The sequence below is a fragment of the Sceloporus occidentalis genome, unplaced genomic scaffold (genome assembly GCF_023333645.1).
Source record: "Sceloporus occidentalis isolate IW3139 unplaced genomic scaffold, rSceOcc1.0.p SCAF_1, whole genome shotgun sequence".
Classification (NCBI taxonomy): domain Eukaryota; kingdom Metazoa; phylum Chordata; class Lepidosauria; order Squamata; family Phrynosomatidae; genus Sceloporus; species Sceloporus occidentalis.
Genome location: NW_028316981.1, coordinates 108,981,154 through 109,003,444, shown reverse-complemented (window position 1 = coordinate 109,003,444; position 22,291 = coordinate 108,981,154). Strand labels below are relative to the sequence as shown.

The window sequence follows — 22,291 nt, the reverse complement described above, 5'->3', positions numbered from 1 at the left end:
AGGGGATGGGGGTGCACATGCATGCACTGCTCCCACCCACCTCCACTTTATTTGTGAATTTTGACTTTCATGGGGGTCTTGTGCCCCTATCCCCTGTAAATGTCAAGGGTTGACTGTATTCAGCTCCACATCCTCCACCAGGGGGAAAAAATAAGCAAACTATCAGCATACAAACTAATTAATGAGATCAGGTCAAGTGCAGGAGAAGCCAGAGGGATATGGAAAGTGGACAAGTATCTTTGTCCATTGACTTGAGGCTATGTGCCTGTTTTCCAGTCTAAAGGTTTTCTAGAACACTTTACATATTGACAATTTAAAAAGATAGTCTTGTTCACGATCTAAAAAACAACAATGTACAAGGAAGAGAGGGGTGGGAACACAGAGGAACAAAGCATACAGTCTTCCAGTAGTGCTAACGGAATGGCCCAGCTTCTCAATTATTATTGAATCCTGGAAGGAAAAGTGGATTTCTGTTTTGGGACTTTTCCCTCCCTCAGCCAGGTTTTTATACACTGTTCTACTGAGGAGTTAGTCTAGATTACACTTAGAAAAACTGACTTCACAATTTTGTCTACACCAAGCGTTCTTGACAGTTTCAGACAGCTTTCCCAGAGCTACCTAGGGACAGAGAGAGAATGAGCATGAGGCCATCTAAACATGTTCCCTGCCACTGAGATGCATAACTTCTTTTGGATGGTTTCCTAGACATCAACACTTTTGCAACAATTACTATATTTAGAATTTCTTTTACAGACACACAGAGTGATCAGAGAGTAAGTGGCACCAGGAGCAGTAGAGTTTTTCCATATTTGTTCTTCCATAGAAACAATTCCATGTAAGAAGAGGCTATAGTTCACTGGATATTATCCACAGAGTTTTAATCCAATGAATATACTCTTGGTCAGTACTGTCCACCAGAAAAACATTAAAACTAAAGAAGAGTGCTTATTTTTGAAGCAACAACCCAACATGGCTAAGTGCAGATTAATGTGAAGCAGCTGAAAAAACATTTATTTACCACAATTCATCAACTGTCTTGGTTAGTGACTAAATAGGAAACTATTTCTGAAGAATTTCATAGCATTCATTTCAAACAGGGAAAACACACTTTGATATAACCCAGACCGACCTCCCTTCTTCTCTTCCTGTAATATATCTCTATGGTGAATTGTCCATATTCACTGTGGTCATCTCATATTTGGCAACAGGTACTTCCTCATTGCTAGTAAAAAAAACAACCCTAAGCATAAAACAACAAAACACCACACTAAAACTAAGTAAAACAACCAAAGAAATTAACTTTCATTATACAAATCAGCTTTATTTATTTATTTCAAGTATTTATACTCTGCTCTTCAGCCACAACAGCTCTCAGCATGGTTTACAGATTGTTAATTTGACAGCTCTCTAACCTCAGGCTTACAATCCAAATAAGACCCAAAACAGAAGAAAAAGTGAATAGCAGTGGGAGAGAGGATTAAGTCCAGCAGAAAGTTCTGGTTCTTCTGTCCCTGCCAAGCCATGGCAGCTGGGATGGAGGGAAGGCCTTTCATCTGCATCTAGTCCTAGGTATGGTGGAACTGTAACTGCCTTTCTTCTCTCCCTCAGGGCTAGGGCAGGTTCCTTAACTGTTTATCTGTTCCCTTCTTTGAAGTCTGAAACTCTTTCTTTCTCCAACCATATAAATCACTCTGGGAATAGAAATGTAAACAAGGCACATGTGTAGCTTCTAATTGCTTCTTAGCTGAGAACTTTCATTGGAGGAGCCTCTTATTCACCTTGGCACAACAAGTGCTTAAATGTGTCACACATTAGAGTGACATGAAAGGAAGCAGCCACCCTGGGTTGCTCTGTGAGCATTACTCTTCTTTGTTAAAAAAAAAAAAAAAAAAAAGGGGGGGGGGGAATAGGCCATCTTATACAGTACAGCAGTTCCAATACTTCTCGGACTTCATCACCAGGCATCCCTGGTGGCACAGTGGTTAAATGCTGGTACTGCAACCACAAGGTTGAGTTCGATCCCAGGTAGGGCTCCAAGGTCCACTCAGCCTTGTATCCTTTCATAGGTCGGTAAAATGAGTATCCAGATTGTTGGAGGCAATTAGTTTACAGATTGTAAACTGTTTAGGGAGTGCTAGTTCACTGATAAGCGGTATAGAAATGTACATGCTATAGCTATATTGCTATTCATCTCTGTACTGAGTAATGGGCAAAAATACAGTACCGTAATTGCATTTTACCTAAAACCAAAGACATGAAAACAGCTTTCTACTGAAGTTAACAAGAATCATAAGTATCACTACTAATGGGACTATATTCACTTGCCTTCACAGTACTGACACAATTCATTTTAGAGCAGCCAACAGCACCACTGGCTGAACAGCAGTTTTCCTATGGTACAATCCCTTCCAAGGCTACATTTTATTTGCACTTAATAATTCAGCTACCCACGTATTTTTTTGGTCTATTAAACTAAATCACTGCATTATGGTTAAAGAATGTATGTGAATTCAAATGCTTAATCTAAGTTACAGTTTTTAGGAAGCGTAAATCTTCAAAGCAAAGTCACTTGAAAGCTGTCAACAAGTGTGTTTTTGGCCTGAACACAATCTAAAGGCCCTTTCATATAATGAAAATGTACATACAGGAACCATAGCAAGCAGTAAATTTCAATGAAATATGTCCATATTTTTACTTCATAGTCTTAGCTCCACTTTGATGTGCCGGCAAGTAAAATACTATTAAACTAACATTGATTTGGCATTAACCTTTCATGCCTTTTGGATAACCACAAATGAAACAAGAATTATTTCCAATGATATTTTATTACAATATTAATGACTATTTGGCCAAAGAAAGTCCAGTGGTCATAACAGTTACTTTATTAAAATGGAGTAACAGTGTTATTTTTTCATCTAATGTAACAGATCAAAATACAAATACAATTAAACATTTTCAACAGGAGTAAAAAGGAAATTATACAAATAAAACAGAGTTTCAAAAGATATCCTAATGCTCATTACTGAACTGCACAAATTATGATATTTAATGTTATTACTATTCAGCCTATGGTGTATTATGTCATACTTTCCACAACATGGGAATGCTTCCAGTGACTGAGGTTTTTTTCCTAGCAGTTCACTTACACAACCATTTGAGCCTATGGCAACTACAGGTTTTGTCACCTATGGCTGCAGAGTTGAGCCAACTGGTATTATTCACCATATGCTAGTTTGAGTCTAGACCACATTTTGACATTCATTTGCAACTCTGCATTTGAAATGATGACAAATGAGCATCAGAAGCCAATCCAGGCTCAACTCAGAGAACAACAGTGAGTGGCATAAGTCTGCTTGTGTACATGTGACTCTCTTACCTGCAACAATATAGGCATTGGTTTTATTGGGGGACAAAAAGCTAGAACACTCCAGGTTCAAATGGCTGTGTGAATGAGCTGTAGTGGAGCAAAAATCATTTGAACTGCTGCAAATATCTCCACATAAACAGGTCTGATGCATAATTTTTCTCATTTTACATATTTAATCACAGCCCAGTTCTATCCTATATGAACTGGAAAAATACCCTCTCCATTTCATATGTCTTGGCTCACCCTCTGCAATAACCTCCTGTCTATTATCTCATGCTCATTCCCCTGCCCCCACAAGATGTGCAGCATCCTCCTGCCAATATATTGTTGGCTCTCTTCTATGTCCTACTGATGTGCAGCAGCAACAACAACAACAAAACCTAGGCCCACCAGAGATGCCAACTTTCAGCACTGTCTGAGGTAATTGTCCTCAACAGTAGATATTAACAGCGGAGTGCGGAAGCACCAGCTCAGTTTGCAATATTTGGCAATACTGCACTGACTAACCTTGAATGATTCACAGACACAGTTGGATTCTTCCAAAGTCCTTGGAGGCTCTTTTATCTCTTGTTGCAATATATACAAAGTATTTTTAAAAAACTGTCCTTCAACTCCCACCAACATTCACTGTCTGCTATACAACAATCCACTCTCCACAACAACCCACTCTCTTCAACCCACACGTGTACTGATCTCAGAGCACTTATATACAGTGGAGATAGCTAAGGGTCGAGACCTGGTGTTACTTATCATGTCCAGCCATACAAACTGTTTTACAACATCTTAAAGGAACAGCGTTCCCAACATATATTTCACCTTGCTCAACATTCTGATTACATATCTCCCCTTCATATCTCCTACCTACTCCCAGTTCTAATACAAATCCCTTGTTCTTACCTTCAAAGCCCTTCTTGGTCTCTCCCACCCCACCATCACCTCCCTGGTCTTTTAGCCTAATTCATTCCTGCCCATGACCTTTGCTCCTTCAGTTTTATCATTCCCCACTGTTCAAAGGTCTTCATAGGACACTGCCCACTCTCCCCTGTCAGCTTTGAACTGCATCTCAGGACACCAGCATGATGCCACCTCCTTCCTCACTCAAATCCTCCCTCAAGATCCATTCTTTCCATTAAAATTTTTCACAATCCCCACTCCCAATGTCCTGTTATGCCTGAGCCTACAGATGTGCAACCAAAAAATTCATACTGCTCTTCTCTTTAGCTACTGTTTCTCTTGTATCAGATTTTAGGCTGTAAGCTTCTTATTTATTTATTTTTATTTGAATGTTCCAAAGGGATTGATGAAATGATAGAAACCTATGAGTAATAATCCTGCTATTAAAGGGGTACAGAATAAAAATGCACAGCTTTTCTATCCATTTTTAGCAAGCTGAATGTGAATCATTTCCAGGGTAAATTATTCTTACTTATTAATTTACAGCACCTATACCAATCCTTCAACCAAAAAAGGCTCTCAGAACAGTTTACTAATTGTTAACCTGACAGTTTCCTGCCCTCAGGCTTACAATCTAAAAACACATGAAACACGAGGAGAAGGGGATGGCAATGGGGGAAAGGATTAAGCCCAGCTAAATTACATTTTGCCAGAACACAGCCAGCTTCTTTGTTGATATAAGTGAGACATGTCACACTACAAGCACCTCCTCATTTCATAACCCATCACATTTAAGACAGCTTTACCACCTCTTTACTGGGTTTTTGCAAGATAAAATATGTACTTACAGCCGTTCAAGTTGCTTCAGATCTTGAAAAGCTCCACGTTCTATCACACTGATTAGATTCTCTTCCAAATGCCTGTAAATATGTATATTTGTGTTAGAAAAATAAGCATCCTCCATGCTGTTTACAATAAACATGTAAAAACTTATCCTTCCCTAAAGTTTATTCTTTCCATCCTTTTTCACCTGACACATTAATGAAGAATTAGAGACTCTGTACTACCCCAGCCAACATGTTGTTTGATTCCACTTCTCCTCCACCTTGGCTAGTCTAACAGTGCTGAGGAACAATAGGAATAGGAGCTCAAAAACATCTGGAGGGGAACAGGTTCCTGAGCCCTACGTCAATGTGTAATATAGGAAGCTTCCAGATGAAGGAATCATAGCACTACTAATCCAAAATGTCTGTGCAGCTATTCCATCTTTTTTTTTCCTTAACAGAAGAAATAAAGATGGAAGGTGCAGTGGGAAAAATGGTAGGGTTACAAGTGAGAGCGTCTGGATTCACCATAAAATGCCATGATTGCATGCAAGGAGGTATCAGCAGAAAAGTCTCATCTGGAAGCACCCATATAACCAGCAAAGGTCTATTTACACATTTAGTAAAATAGGATAATAAGTTATGGATGCCATGAGACTGGAATTAAGCCCAAGTGAATGTATCTGTTCTGGATTGCATTGCACAGCATTCAATGATCATCTGAGCCACTTAGTCACATATGCTTCAAGACTGGTCATTCAGCTAGAGCCTATTTTTGTATGTCCAAAGTCCTAGATTCAATTCAGGTATCTGCAGGTAGGGCTAAGAGAGAAGCCTGCCTAAAACCTGGCGAGACTCTACTCAGTATTGTCAAAGACTAGTCTGAAATTTGGAAGTATATAGTCACGAGTGACAAGGCAATGTATTGTGTAAGAATGAAGTTAGTGTAATGAATACTAATTTCTAATTACTTTCAGAAGTTATTTTAACTCACTGTAGAGGCAACTGGACATTAATTTTTTTAGGTTTTATACCATTCTGTGATCAATCTTAAGGTTTTTTTTCCTCTCAAAAAAAAGTAATGAGCAGTGAGTATTACCATTGTGAACAATGTAACAAAACTATTAGAATAAAGTACTTTTAAAAGTGTCCAAGTTCTAGGCTAGAGGATTAAGCAGAAAGGACTAGAAACATACAGTGAACTGGACAGTAAACTGGGGAGACAAAGTTTCCGGATGTTTTTGAAAAGGTTATTATTTATCGATTTATCTCAATGTGTTTCACACACACACTCCAAAACATTGTATCACCTTCTTCAAAGGTTGTAAAAAGGAAAGGAATGGATACATATGTAGCAACATTTAAAGACATGGCATAAACTAAAGGAATGCAATTGTGAGGCAGCTTCCTATATTCCTAATTAACAGCTCATGCAAACATCATTCAGTAATTCTAAACTGAATATGTATGACAGCTTGATTGAAAAGCATTATATGGATGAGCGTATCAGTCCATTTATTTTTTTGGTCTTTGTTCTGAAATTGCTCTTTCATGTGTATATGTTGTTACCTGACATTCCAGTCTTTCAGTGGTGAACAGACATGGGTGAACTTTGGCTAATATCGAAATTCTAACTGTATGAGGCCAGTTAAAAACACTGAGATCAATTAAAATCATGAATGAGTAAAAGAAAAAAAAATAAAGAATAAGAATAAAAGAAATCTGATATTTCAGATCAATTGCATATTTTGGTGATCCACATTTATTAGTCTGCCAAACCACTAATGTTAATGTTTGCTATGGCATCACATTAATAAATCAACAAACTGTTGCCAAGATTGTCCTTTCCCAACACTCCTTCCATGCCATAATATGCAATCTCACTTATATTTTCTTGCTTATTTATTAGAACTAATTTTTTAACTGAAAATATATAATTGAGATGACAACCAATAATGTCTAACTGTATTGGTTTATCTTCAATGTATCTTTTATATAAGTAACTATGCCACATATTTCTGAATTTGGTGACCCCTAGCTCCATACTGTATGGCCAACTGTTAGGGGTGATGAAAGTTATCATGCAAAACATCTGGAAGGTCCCTGGGCAGAAAAGGCTAAAATATGTGTAGCAAAGTAATGCAACAACAATTCCAACTTCATACAAAAAAAAAGCATCTTGGCTACAGTGGATTCTGCATACAAAAACCACCAGTAATGCTGTAGGTAACACATTATTTCATACTCACAGAACACGAAGGTTCTTCAGTCCCGCAAAGTCCACTTTTGTAATCCTTGTAATGTTGTTTCTGTCTAAGTCACTGTAAAAGGAAAAAGCAAATTCATGTTTGACACAAGGACCTGTCAGGCATTTCAGCTCTTTAAGCAATAATTTAAGAACACTAGCTATCTACTCTTCTGTACTGAATTCACAAAATGTCCTTAGTCAAAATAAATTTATTCATGCCATACAGTTTTAGCTGGTTGATTAAAACTGATGTGCCACGCAAGACTATTGCCTTGTGGATAATATTGCCATCTTACTGCCAGCAGTCCCACTACTAGAACTATTGGCCTAATTCCAATAGTTGGAATTAGAGTTGACCCACTGATTCATTGGGAACTTGGTCCCTTTTGGATAATAAGCAGTGTGCACACGTGTGCCTTCAAGTCACCTTAGGATTTTCATAGGATTTTCTAAGAAAGTAGTAGTTTGTCATGGCCTTCCTCTGAAATACTCCTTGGCATATTCTCATCCAAGTCCTGAACAGGGCTGACCCTGCTTAGCTTCCAAGATCAGATAGGATCTAGTGCCGTTGTGATATTTAGACAAAAGTTGTGGTCCATTCTACAAAGAAGAACCTTAAATTGCCATGACAGGGCACATTGGTAATAAACAGCTACGTTTAATGTTTTTCTAAATATGTATGCACTATACAGAATATTTTTGAAATCTAAAAGAAAACCCACAGTGTTTGCAGTCTCGTTTGTTACAGATCTACTTTGAAACTTAACACTGGAAAAGGTTCAAGAGCTCAAAAAGAAAAACTTCTGTACTAAACATGCCTGAACACCCATACCTATCCACACCCTTACGTACTACTCGTTGCAACACTTTTGTTCACCATATGCTCACATGTATTTCCTGTCCTTACAATGAGTTAATAAACAAAAGCAATCAGCCTCAAACAAACTCTGAACATATTCATACTGAATCAATAGTAGAGATTCAAAATGGACAGAATATCGGGCATATTTGACGTCGACCTCATGTATAAGTCGTAGGCAGGTTTAGGAGCCAAAATTATGGATTTTTATATGACCCATGGATAAGTTGAGGGTAAAGTAAGTAGCATGTAACAAAGGATATAAAGGATGAAGCAAAATAAAATGATACTAAAGATCTTTTAAAAAATTGACAGGCATAACTGTTTCTGCTCAACCTAACGGCTGGATGGATGAGATAGTAGAGGGGGCTAATGCTTCTTTTAGGTGCTCAGAGAAGAGATTAAGCTCTCACATTTCAGCAGGGCATGGTTCCTTTTTTATAAGAGTTGGAGTACAGTACTTACATTGACCCATGGATAAGGTGACCCAGGTTTTTGGGATAAATTTTTAAACTAAAATTTGTAGACTTATACCTGAGTTTATACAGTATATACAAAATTATTCTTTTTTTATTTCTGTTACTCCAGATGTGAGCTGCTGCTGCTAAGTGGCTGTTCCTAGGCTTTGGAACTCCCTCCCAAGGGAGGTTCAGTCTACCTCCTCTCTGTTGTCTGTTTGCTGGCAGGTAAAGACTTTCTACAGTGTACAGTATAACTACCAGGACTGGAGAGTAGGAGTAAAGGAGTAACAGGTTTTTACAGGAGTAGGAGTAGGAATATATTTGTTACTCCTTATTCCTGTTATTATATTGTACATGCAAACACCAAAAAACAATTTCATTATATCGCACTGGGAAAGGGACTGGGAGGCAAAAAGGGACACTTACACACACACACACACACACACACACACACCACCTTTGCAAAGCTTTCCCCAGGGCTGGGGAGTAGGAGTAAGGAGTAAAGAAGAGTAGGAGTAACATTAAGAAAAAATATCTTACCCAGAGTAGGACAAGGAGTAACCCCAAAACCACCACTACACCCCAGCTCTGGTAATTACAGTGCTACAGTGTGGCTTCCTTCTTAGGGTCTCCAGGGGAAGGCTGAAAATCCCAGAATGAAAAGACAGAGGCAAGGAGGCAAAACACAAGGCCTCTTCCCTCTAGAGTATAAACCACCCCTTTTCCTCAGCATGTTCCTCTCAAGTCAAGAGCATTTCCAGATGGAGAGCTCCTCACATCAGCAGTCAGAAATCTGTATTTGGCTCTTCCATCTTTTTCTCCTTAACACATTTTTGAAAATAAGAAAAAAAATCGAAGTAGCTGGCACTGGGGTGGGGGACAAGAGAGAATTATGAGTAGGAAACAGCAACATCTGAAGCCTCTGTAAAATTTAGTGAAAAGAAGAAGATAAAAGCCTCATTTCAAACTATTCTAACTACCTTTTTCCAAGGGAAGAGTAACTGAAGGAGATACTTTTAGGATGTGAAGTCAAAGGCTTTTGTGACCACATAGCCCAAAAAACCCACAAAAATCTATATTTTTAGGAGTTTATCACACTAGGGAGATCCCACTGAAAAACAGGATTTACACTAGATTAGAATTTGTTTTAAAACCTGCAAATGTGGGAAGTTTATCACACATAATGTCTGCCAAAGTGAAATAATGTGAAGTTAAACTGGAGATAAAGCAAAGAAGAATGGCAGCTTTTTACTTTCGGGAAGTTCCGAAAGTAAAAAGCTGCAGTTTTTCTCTGCTTTACCTCTGGTTTAACTTTGCGTTATTTCACTTTAACAGTGATGTCGGCTGATAAAGTTCCCACATTTGCGGGTTTTTTAAATTTAAATCTAGTTTAAATCCCATTTTTAGCGAGATCTCCCTAGTGTGCTAAACATTTTAGAGGCATACTTTGAAAACACAGGGAAACAAAAACAACCATCCAGCGCCAGAGATCACTTGTCAGAAATCTAAAACAATTAAACAAATCAGATATATACCTCTAGTTCCATGAGGCACCAACATGAACGTCCTCCCCACTGCTCATTCTGGGCATCCCTGATAGTCCTACAGGCCTTCGTGTGAAAAGCCTCCTATTAAACATTCAATAGTACAGATAGGCCTGAATCTATTAGTAGCCCAATTAAAGTAATCTCACCAAACCAGTAACTGAATGGTTAGTCAACAATTATGTCAATGTCATTGATTCTGTTGGTCTGCTCATGCAGGATTAGGAATAAGATTCCGGTTATTTAGCATACCAAGTAGTTTACATATTTTTGCCTCATTTCATGTGGCTTAAGTAGAACACCTCAGAACAGTATTTTGGCAGTCCAGTGTCACTTGGTAGTCACTGAACTACTCTTTAAACATTCTTTTACTTTCCACCTGTACTGTCTGCTTAGAACTACTTCTGAAGTTTGATGTCTCTTCCTGTCTTTCTCTTGTACTGTTACTTAAGTATTCCTCTCCCATTAATTCCAAGCCCCCTTTGGTCTTCCCCCGCCACTCCCTTCAACTCCACAACCTGCACCAATAGTCCACTCCCATTAAAAAAAGCCTCTTTTTGTTTCACCCACAGTTCCTCATATGCACTGGAATCCAACTGCCAGCTTCTGCAGAGGACATAATTTTCCTCCATTCTCTAGCTGCTAACATTTTGTTTTAGAGAATCCTAAAAAACAGGCTGCACCAGGCTCTTAGCATACCATATACCCCTTCTCCTGCATATGTAGTTTCATGATTAATATCGAGAGTTGGGCATGCTTCAAAGTTGCAATGGCCTGTGGAAACTAGAAGTTATACACTTGTAGGAATCATGTGGACCTGAGGACATGTGGAAACCTAGATAAAACTAAGATGAACACCAAACGGGTTTGCTGATCACCTTGCTTCCCCTTCCAAGGCTCTTTGCATTTCTGTTTATCAATAAATGATCAGCAACCATGACCTTCAACCTTTCCTGCCTTGCCATTAAAAGATTGTTTCAAACCTAATCAGGGTAACGTCACTCCAGAGCTAAATCCATTAGCCATTCCAGACCCCTTTGTCAGTCTCCTGGGGAAGACATTCAGGCTTTTGTCACACCAAGTATAATGCAGCATACCCTTCAAGGGTATGAAATAGGTAATAAATCCACCCCAGCCCTAGTTAGGTTGTTCACAGATCAGAACTCCCTTTGTGCAACCTTTAGACAAAGGCTGAACCACTCTGCATTTTCCACAGAACTCTTTTCAAGATTGGTAATATCACCCCTTTTTAAACCATGACTTCTCTATATCCAACCTTCTACACCATTCTGATAGCCTTGTATAATTCCTAAGACCACCTCAATGAATCTTGTATTCACTTATAGGGAATACAGCCACTCACTTTCCCTTAGACACTTGGGGGAAAACTGCCCCTAGGTGAGAGGACCATGTGAGTAAATGGATGGAGTATCCTTGCTGTCCTTGAAAGCTAGTTCTCTCTTTTAGAGCCAACCTAAACATAACGTTTCCTTTAACTGGTCCCTACTCAATGATCCCAGATCATCAGGCCTTCAAATATTTGCTCTTCTTTCTAGATCAAGAAAAAATATCTGCTCTCCCATCCCCAGTCTTCACTGTTACTGAGAGCTCACCATCTGCACTTGGTTTCCTGCCTTGAGTTTGTGGTTCAAACACAGGAAGAAGGCCCTCTTGAGAAGCTGAAATAAAATTCCCACAAGTAGGGATCTATTTGCTTTGATTATGTATTTATTGTTATTTTTTTAAAAAACAATTACAGTTCTACCCTCTTTGCTGTCAAAGAACTAGGAACAACTACACATGGCAGGCTTCATTCAGGCTTGATCTGCAAAGCTTCAACCAAATGTTTGAGGCATATTATTCAACTGAGATATGACAGTTATGATCTTCTTCCATCAGTTTGGTTCTTCTCTTTTGAACCTTGTATCATAAGAAATGTGCTTAAGATGATGACCATGTCATAGGTCAACTGACAACCACCTATCTGGCCCACCTTAGAAAGTCTTTTCTTTTTCAGACATTTGGGCTAGAAGATAATGCCTAATACTGCCCTCTGCTGATTCACCTATTTAAGAACACGTTTTCAATACTGTGTCTTAAATTTCTGGACTTTTATTGAAATACTTAAGGAGATACAAAAACATGCATTAGCATCCCCCTTGTGCATTAATTAACATGGCCCATCTCAGCTTACCAACTTATCAAATCGTAATTCCAGTGTTAGACTACCTTTTAGCCAGTGTTGCCACATCTGGCCATTTGAATATTACCAAGTGAACAGTAACAGAAAAGAAAATGGGAACTTCAGAGCCATATTCATTGACATGTATAATGCCAATGAATAACTATAACAACTAGGACAATATATAACTGACAACCACAGTACTGATGGTAAACAAACAAAAAAGTTCCATGAGAGAGAGAAGATTTTCTTTAAAAAAAAGCCTACATAGAATCTGACATTAACACTCATGGACTTCACTGAGACAGATTTGACAACATTTCCAAGTGGCTCCAAGATAACGCAAACTGAGCATCCAACAGTAGCAACATCAGGAGCGAGTGCTATGAAAGTGAGCACAAATTAATGAGGCATCTCTAATGGATATGTCCCTCTCAGTGCTGCATTTGTGGGGAAGGAGATTTCTCTTAAGGGAAGAAAAGTTAAACTAAAATGCAATCATGAGTCAAACAGCTGCAAAAACACTGTTAGCTACAGATGCCAAAAGTGATACCAAAACATTAAAATAAATATAAATTGTTGTTTTAATGGCAAGGCGGTTTTCGAAGTATGATAAGAGATACAAACACACTGTTATAGTGAGCAGAAGTTGCAGTGTTGCAGATAGTGTTGAACAGCATGGACAAGTTTATTTTTTGTTTGTATCATGTGTGCTTTACAAAGAGAGGTAGCTGGCTGAAAACCTACATAAAACTTAGCATACTGAGTAGTACAAGGCAGATCATCTACCAAGGTAAAGTATTATTATTCACTGGTATCTGTATAAGAGATACAATGGACACAGAATTAAAGTCAGACATGATTCAAAAATGTGGCAAAAACCTCTAAACACAATAAGCCACGGGTAGTAATTAGGATGTATGCCTATCATGCCATCTTTGCAAGGCTGCGAGGAAGCAGTTGAGAAGCAAGAAGCTTACATACTAACAAGAAAAGTTTGGCATTGTTGAAGGATGCTACAATAGGGGTCATGGCTTCAAGGCCAGATTATTTGGATTTACCCTGGCACACTATATCCAACAGCGATTAGGCAAGTTTGCAAGCTTACCCTTAGGTTATGATAGCTGGGCACATGTTCTCACTACATGTACTCCCAAAGCAAATAAAAAGTACAGGTTGAGTCCCTTATCCAAAATGCTTTGGATTACAAGTATTTTGGAGAGTTTTTTTTTAAAAAAGAAAAAAAAACCCTGGAGTACATGCCTGTATTTTCATATACATACCTAATCAGGTATCTTGGAGATGGGACCCAAATCTAAACATGACATTCATTTATGTTTTGTATACACCTTATACACATAGCCTGGAGGTAATTTTATACATAATATTTAAAATAATTTTTTTGCATGAAACTAAGCATGTGTACACTGAACCATCAGGAAGCAAAGATCTCACTGTCTTACCCACCCATATGGACAATTTCGGATTTTGAAATATTTTAGAATTCCAGATAAGGGAGACTGTACTGAAATTGGTTGAAAACAAACCCAGAAATGTTGTAATCTCACATCTAGTTGCATTCAGTGTGCAAGTTTGTCCACCACAATCCATAAGGCAAAAATTACTCCCACCTTTTCACAATTTCCCACCCCTGTTCTAGACAATTGTTTCAAATGGCAACTAAAGAACATTTCTCATTTTAAAAAAGCACATGATGCATACACACTGGCAAGGATGGAAACATCTGTTTCCATCTTCAGTTGTTCAAGTCAAACCATTTTATATGATAATGCATGAGTAGCAAAATTATCCAGGAATTACTTTAAATTATTCAAGAAAAAAACTCACAATATACAGAACTTTGACAGACTTGGAATTAATGCAGTAAAAATAACAACATTACTCATAATGCAACATGGGATATAATAGTTTTTGTGGGTTTTGGTAGGTTTTTTTTGGGGGGAGGGGGCGGACTCTATGTAGCCATGTTCTGGAAGAGTTTATTCCTGAGGTTTCACCAGCATCTGTGGCTGGCATAGGATAGTGTGCCCTTTTACCACAATTTAATGACAATGCAAATGTGCTAAATTTTGGAAAGTAACAACTAGTATTTATTCATTATCCTCAATGTTTTAAAAGTTATTCTAAAGGCTTTTTGGTCTTTAAACACCATTTTTCTATTTTTAAAGACTTTAATCTATTGGGCCTGGACTAACATTCCAAAACATATCTATTAATTGAAATACACATACACATACATTTACAACCTGAATTACCTATGGCCAAGAGTCTTTCTCAGCAACTACAGTAATCAGTGTATAGATCAGTGTTAGATGACTGATTAACAACAACAATAGAATTCATCACCTCAAAGACTACCAAAGGAGACAGGTCACACATGCCTGTCACCAAATTAGGAGTAATAGCTAATACCCCAGAGGACAGGATCAAAATTCAAAATGACCTTATTAGAGAGCTAGGCCAAAGCTAACAAAATGTTAAGGTACTGCACTTGGGGCAAAAAAAATGAAATGCATAGATATAGGATGGGGGCTGAATGAGACTATGGAGATTATCGCATATCGTTCTCAGAATGTTCCGTGTCGTAACGTGATGAGAACGTTCCTGGAATGGATATTACCGCATTAGCAAACTAGAACGTGATCAGAACGTGATGAGAACACATTTTACCGCACAGCGCTTCCTTTTTCTTGAAACCGTTCCCAGAACATATTTCACCGAGGTCCATTCAAGCCGAGAGAAATCCATTCTCTCATTCCTCCGTCTCCTGATTGGCTGAAAGAATGACAGGCAGGGAGGCAGGCAGGCAGGCAGGCGAGCGACTGCAGTGAGGGAAGGTGTGTGTGAGAGAGAAAGAGGGGGGAAAGAAGGAGGGAGGGAAGGGAGGGAGGGAAGAAGGAGGAGCTCCATGCAGGTCTCTTCAAGCCGAAGGAAAGCAAGTTGCCAGGGAGGGGACTGGGCCAAGGGCAGAGCCCCGGCAGCCATAGCAGCTCTTTAAACCGGTTAGAAAAGAAGAGCCCTCTGCTGTCATCCCAGTTCCCCTGCCTGCTCCCTGCCTGTCATTCTTTCAGCCAATCAGGAGACGGAGGAATGAGAGAACGGATTTGAGAACGGATAAGAATACCACACAGACCTCTGTTGGAACGTTCTCATCACGTTACAGCTCGCTGGGAACACATTCAATCCATCCCCTCCTGGAACACATGTAGAACACATTTAGAACATTATGAGAACCCGATTGGAACACATACGTGCGGTATTCTTAAATGTGTTCCGTTCTGAGAACGTTCTCAGAACGTTCTCAGAACGCAGTGCGGTATTCTTCTATATGTGAAAGGGATCTAGGAGTTCTAGTAGACCACAAGTTGAACATGAGTCAAGACTGTGATGCAGCAGCTAAAAAAAAGCAATACAATTCTAGGCTGCAACAACAGAAATATAGAAGTTTATCGCACTGGGGTTAAAACGTTCCCCAGTGCGTTCTAACGTGCCCGCGCTCAGGCACATGCGGAACATGACGGGAACGCAATGGGGCCAAGAACCCCATTTTACTGCACACTGGAACGCTGCCTTTGCCGCCAGGCATTCCAATTGCGTCCCTGTTGCGTTCCAGAGGGCACCATTTCTGAGAATGCTTTAAAACAGTTCTCAGAAATGGCGTCCCCTGGAACACAACGGGAACGCAATTGGAACGCCTGGCGGCAAAGGCAGTGTTCCAGTGTGTGGTAAAATGGAGTTCTTGGCCCCACTGCATTCCCGTCACATTCCGCCCGCGCCAGGGCACGTTAGAATGCACTGGGGAATGTTTTAACCCCAGTGCGATAAATTTCATAGTGTGTAGATCAAGGGAAGTACAGCTATAGTGCTACTCTATTCTGCCTTGGTCAGGCCTCACTTAGAATACTGTGTCCAGTTGTGGGCCCCACAATTCAAAAAGGATGTTGACAAATTGGAGCATGTCCAGAGGAGGGTGACCAAAATGGTGAAGGGTATGGAAACCATGTCTTATGAGGAAAGACTTAGGGAGCAGGGTATGTTTAGCTTGCAGAAGAGATGGTTAAGGAGTGATATGATTGCCCTCTAAGTATTTGAAGGGCTGTTATATTGAGGATGGAGCAAGCTTGTTTTCTGCTGCTCCAGAGACTAGAACATGGAACAATGGATGCAAGTTATAGGAAAGAGATTCCACCTCAACATTAGGAGGAACTGTTTGACAATGGACCACACTGGAATGTGGTGGAGTCTCCTTCCCTCGGGGTCTTTAAACAGAGGCTGAATGGCCATTTGTGGGGGATGCTTTGATTGTGATTTCCTGTGTGGTTAGGGGTTGAACTAGATGGCCCTTGTGGTCTCTTCCAACTCTATGATTCTATGAGTCTATCCATCTGTCATGTAGTCTTCCTCTTTAACAACTACCTTCAGATTTACCAAGAATTATTATCTTTTCCAGTCAGTCACATTGTCTCATGATATGTCCCAAGTACATTAGCACCAGTTTAGTCATTTTGGCTTCTCAGGATGTTTAAGCTAAGTTTATTCCCATTTATTTATCTAATTGGCAGTCCCTGGTATCTGCAGAACTCTCCTCCAGCATCACATTTGAAATAAGTTGATTCCCCACGCCCCCATTCTTAACCCAACCAGATATATAGAAACTGGAAAAATTACAGCACAAATGATGCTGATTTTGGTATACAATTATATATGTTTACACTTGAGGATCTTATCATCTCTAGTTCTTCATAGCTGTCTTTCCAAATCCTATGCTTCTTCCGGTTTCTTGATTACATTCTCCATTTTGATTTGTGGCTGGCTAGAATACTATGTTAACTATGTTATTTACTACCTATCTCACAAGAAGATTCACCACCAGAATTGCCAATAATGTGCAAAGCTGACATTCAGTGTAGACAGGTCTGGCAAGACGTAGTACACTATTCTGCATGAAGACCTAGAGATTCTCTGACTTAGAAAGAAAGAAAGAGCTATAAGATTCCCTCCGAGCCCTAAACAAAGGGTTTACAAAAATAATATACAGAATATAGAACTTTGAATAAAAGAATATAGAATATAGAATAAAAACCAGTCATTTAAAGTCAATTTCAGTGTAGTTAGAAGTCGGCTTATGAGCCAAAGGCCTATCTATCTACATTAAAATGTTTTGGCTTACTAGTAGGACATCATACATGGACTACTGGATAGTCTAGAAAAGGGTGGGCTGGGTGGGTTGCAACCCTTTCCCTGAAGGCTGCACCATCACATTTGGAAATTTGGGTGTAGCTACGATGGCTTTGGAGGCCACAAATTAGGGTTCAGGGGTCACATGCCACCCACTGGTCACACTTTCCTCATCCCTGGTCTACAGCCTAGGAGGAATAGCAGAAATGGCCTTCTACTGGGTTCCTGCTTTAGATTTGAGTACAGTGAACCCACTGGTGACTGTTGTTGTTGCTGCTGCTGCATGGCCCCATTCTAAGGCCAATTTGAATCTTCCTGTATTTATGTTGACGTAGCCCAACCCACACCACTCCCATTCAAGAGAACAGGATCAGGCATAGGCTAACTCCAAAGTTTTTAGATGTTCAAAAAATCTTGGAGGAGAAAATTCCTAAAAGGGTGAAGAAAATTCTCCTCAGCTTAAGATCACAATAGAACCAAATGTTGATTAAGTGAGAAGGGAAAGAATTAGTTGGGTGGGAAGGGGAATACAAATGGAGGTACACAGACATACAGAGTGTAGAAAGAACCATTACATACCACATTCTCAGTATGTTGGTTCACACTAAAAACCTGCTTTTTTAATCCCTCCCCCAAGTTCATAAATGAAAAACTCTTGCAATCTTCCAAACAAATGGGTATCAGAAAACAAAGCAAGCACTAAGGTCTGGACATATTCACTGAACATAAAATGCTGCTTAACTACTGGAGAAATAATCAGAAAGCACTTCTCAAATCACTCCATGTACACAATCCTTAAATTCCTGCCAGCTATATTGACCAAAAGCATGGGAACCATGTCTTTAAGTTGAAGAAACTGGAGCTGGAAATAGTTGGAAAGGAGAACACCAAATAGAGAAACAAAACCCCAAAACAAATATGTGTAGCATGATGCTGACTGACTTTGAGGGGGAAGGGAGAAGTGAATGACAAAAAACTGAACTGAAGCACACCTTACTACAACTTTGCTGCAGAACCCTACACCTTCTGCTCCAGCACTGCTTCTACTTGGCAACAGAAAATTTTACAAGATATGGTCAAAGGGCAATAATGTTTCTAAAAATATCCTCAAGCATCATCTACCTCTTAGATTCAGAAGTGCTCCCCCCACCCTTGCATCCAGGAGCAAACCTATCATGCAGCTTGGATTGTTGAGGAACACAATAGAAAATATCTAATTCCTTTTCACCCTGCATTCACCATATCTGGAGTTCTTAGGTGGGAAATATAATATACACAGTGCTAACACTGACATTGTAGCCTGAGAATTTCTTTCTGTGGAGCTGGATAAACTCGGCATAAATCATACCTCACATCTCTTCAGGTGAGGTAGGAGAAACAGATGTGTCATTTGCATATGGGGAATCTTTGACAGAAGGTGTGGAACTAAGTACTCCTCTGCTCCTACATCAAAGAGACCATGCTGAGTAATTCCTAAAGAGGACTCCAATGTGTGTATGTGTTGGTGAGACAGCACCAGAAATTTGACATGGGCACAACAGTCAGCAACAATTGGCCACACTGTCTTCCAGTTGCCCTACACATTGCTCAACTGACTGGTCTAGATATGGCCCCTGCAGAAGAGAAAACTATTAATCTCGAGAAAATGTATAGCAAAGGCTCTTACAGGCACAATCTGAATTCAGCTGCAGAATTTTACAATATTTGGCCTAAAATGGAAGTACCAAATAAACACAGTCAGCTCTAGTCATGCATTTATTTAATTCACTTTGTCTAACTTAGTGCACAGATGGTACACATTCTTGACCACTAGCATTTATGAACAAGCTCACATCTTTTCTTCATTAATAGCAGCTTTCATTCTTAAAGTACCAGCAGAAGTAGTGCTGTACATGTGACTTTAAAAAGAAAATGTGGAATAGTTCATCAACATCAGCTGTTATTACGGTTAACAAACCCATAAGGAAAATCAAAATCATTAAAATATACTGTAAAAACATAATTTCATTACTTAATAATTTACATGAATTCCATTAATACATACCTATTACATATTTGTAACATACATATCATCTAAATGGCCCCTAAATTCATTTAAGACCACTAAGATCATTAAAACTGTATTACTACTAATTCATCAGCTATTTATCATCGTACTTGTTTGCCTATGGTTAAATTTCCACTACTTTATGCCAAAGAGAGCCTGAATTGCTTTATGGGAGTTAACAGCTAATACAAAGAATTTTGCTACATGCTCAGTTATCCTTTTATCAGAGTCAGCCAATAAATATTTTATAAACCAATAGGTTCTTCCTGGCTATTTTCTTAAAAGGGGGCTTATCGGTCTCAATCGATCAAAGAGAACATGTTGAATAGATTCAACTTTTCTCTCTCCGCTAGGGCATGCATGCTCATTATATGCTTTCTTTGATAATGACCCTCTAGAACAGCTGATGGAATTACATTAAATCTAGGTCTGCTAAAGGCCTGGCAGTATTTAAGAATATTTAAAATTTTGAGATATCCAGCTTCTTCATTTGTACTACATATCAGGCCTACAATAAGAATTTCATAACCCTTTCAAAGTAAAACCTGATTGCTACCAGTGAGCCATGCCCCCCTCAAAAACCCAGACCTTAGAACCACCTCTCCCAAAAATTATTTTTAAAAAATGCAACCCATTGAACTTTGACAGAACTACTGCTATGGCCTGCTTAAGTTTCCTCTTTATAACAAGTTCATATTTGTAGTTTGGTTTGCTCTAACCCACTCCCAAGCCAACACCATTGTGGCACTTCCATCCTGCCCATTTCAGGATAGAAGGGGGAAGAACAAGCATTTTGTGGTTCCTTGGTAATCACAGGGCACATTTGTCAGCTATATATATTAGGTATGTTGTTGGTTCCTAGGCCCTACCACAGAAAGTTTCCCTACTCCACCCCTGAAGCAAAAAAGTAGCCATTGGCACAGGATGAACGGCAGACACACCTGTCAACTGGTTGAACATCATGGAAATGATATGATCCCAGTCATGCTCCACCAAGCTGAAATCTATACCCTACCCCCAAACTAAGTCAAGTTACTAGAGAGAGCCAGCTCACCATCATAAACATCCATGGAACACTTTTAGAAAGGGTTTAATTTAACCCTGAAACAAATAAATTCAACATGGCCATTGCTGGACTTGTGAACAACCAAAGACTGGAGACCTTATGCCAGAAGTGCTTTCAAAAATGCCTTTCCCTCCTAGAGAGGGGATTAGGAGGAAACAGAGACAAGTTCATCAGTTTTCTTGGATATGGAACAGAAACCCTTGAGTAGCAAGTGGTGAAAATGAGGAGGTAAGTCTCAATACAGCTGTCATCTTCCTCAACTGTGTGACTAGCTGAATGTATTCTGACTTTGTCAGTTAGGTAGTGGCAGGGAATGGATAAATTTTACCTTATTATTCATTCTGCTGAAGTCTCAGTTTATAAAACAAAAGGAGCCACTGTCCACCTCTGCTGTGCATTTATGTAGGTGCTGCCAGTAGTGGGAAAAGGTTTCACAGTTTAATAACTCAGTGATTGTCAGGTGACACAATGGACAAATCGTGTTTGATTTAGCCCTATATATACATAGGCACTGGCTTCTTCAGGCTGAGGAAGCCTTTTTGTTTTTTACCGGAACAATTAAGCCTTGGACCTTACCTCACATGGCTACCTTCAGAGTTGAGGGCAACTTTCTGTTTGTCTGTCCCTTCACTGATAATGGTGTAGTGGTTTGAGCATTAGATGACAAATCTGGAGACTAGAGTTCAAATGCCTACTCAGCCATGGAAAGCCACTGGGTGTCTTTGGGCAAGTCACACTCTCTGAACCTCAGAAGAAGGCAAAAGTGAACTCTTCTGAACAAATATTGCCAAGAAAACCTCATGTTAAGTTCACTTTAGGGTCGCCATAAGTCAGAAACAACTTGAAGGCACACAACAATAGCACTGATGATACTTGCAGACCTCACATTTCAAATGTGGCTCACAGCAGACAACCTTGCTGCACCTCCTTTTAGCAAATTAATGCATTTAAGTTAGTAAGGAGAGCCTATGCTCCCCCTTAATCTTTCCTAATTTGAACATCTGCAGTAGAAATCTATATGGTGGTCATTATAGCATGTTTGCAAAACTGGAATTCTATATGATGAGCTGGATTTTAGTGGCATAGGCTGGGAGTGAGAAACTTGTGACCCTCCAGATACTGTTGTGCCTCAGTCCCCATTGTTCCTGAGTACAGGCCATGCAAGATGGAGTGCAACAACAACTAGAGAGCCACCAACTCCTCACTTTTCATGAAAAGGAAGTATTATTGTCCTTTCTGCTTGCAGTGTGTCCATATTCGATTGCACTGTCATTTTCTGCAAACAAGTTCACAGCCTTGTCTGGCATACAATACATGTAGTCAGCCAAAGGTAAGTACTACTTGGCTGTAGGTGTACCAGGCACTTTTTGTTAAGGAGGAAACCCAGTGGAATGCAGTGATTTCATATAGAAACATAAACACAGACTACAATGGCATGGAATGCCTGCTTAACATAAACACCAATCATGTGAGTTCAGAGCTGAGCTGTTAGTTTGGGGAAGCTTTACCAATAAACATGCTTTAATAGCCATTTAATGTGAAGCATATTTGGTTAAACAAAACAGAGGTTGTTTTTTTGGGGGAGGTTGTTTTTGTCAAA

General features: G+C 39.4%; 1 protein-coding gene across 1 annotated transcript in view; it reads right to left on the bottom strand.

The window, feature by feature from the left end:
- The window catches only part of LOC149321949 (slit homolog 3 protein-like), a 602,937-nt gene that overhangs the window by 558,282 nt on the left and 22,364 nt on the right, over positions 1-22,291 (bottom strand). Inside the window, exons 2-3 of the mRNA XM_089520445.1 lie at positions 7,335-7,406; positions 5,110-5,181 (exon numbers count right to left, since the gene is read on the bottom strand). Coding sequence (XP_089376571.1) covers positions 5,110-5,181; positions 7,335-7,406 — 144 coding nt within the window. The remainder of the gene's footprint in view (positions 1-5,109; positions 5,182-7,334; positions 7,407-22,291) is intronic.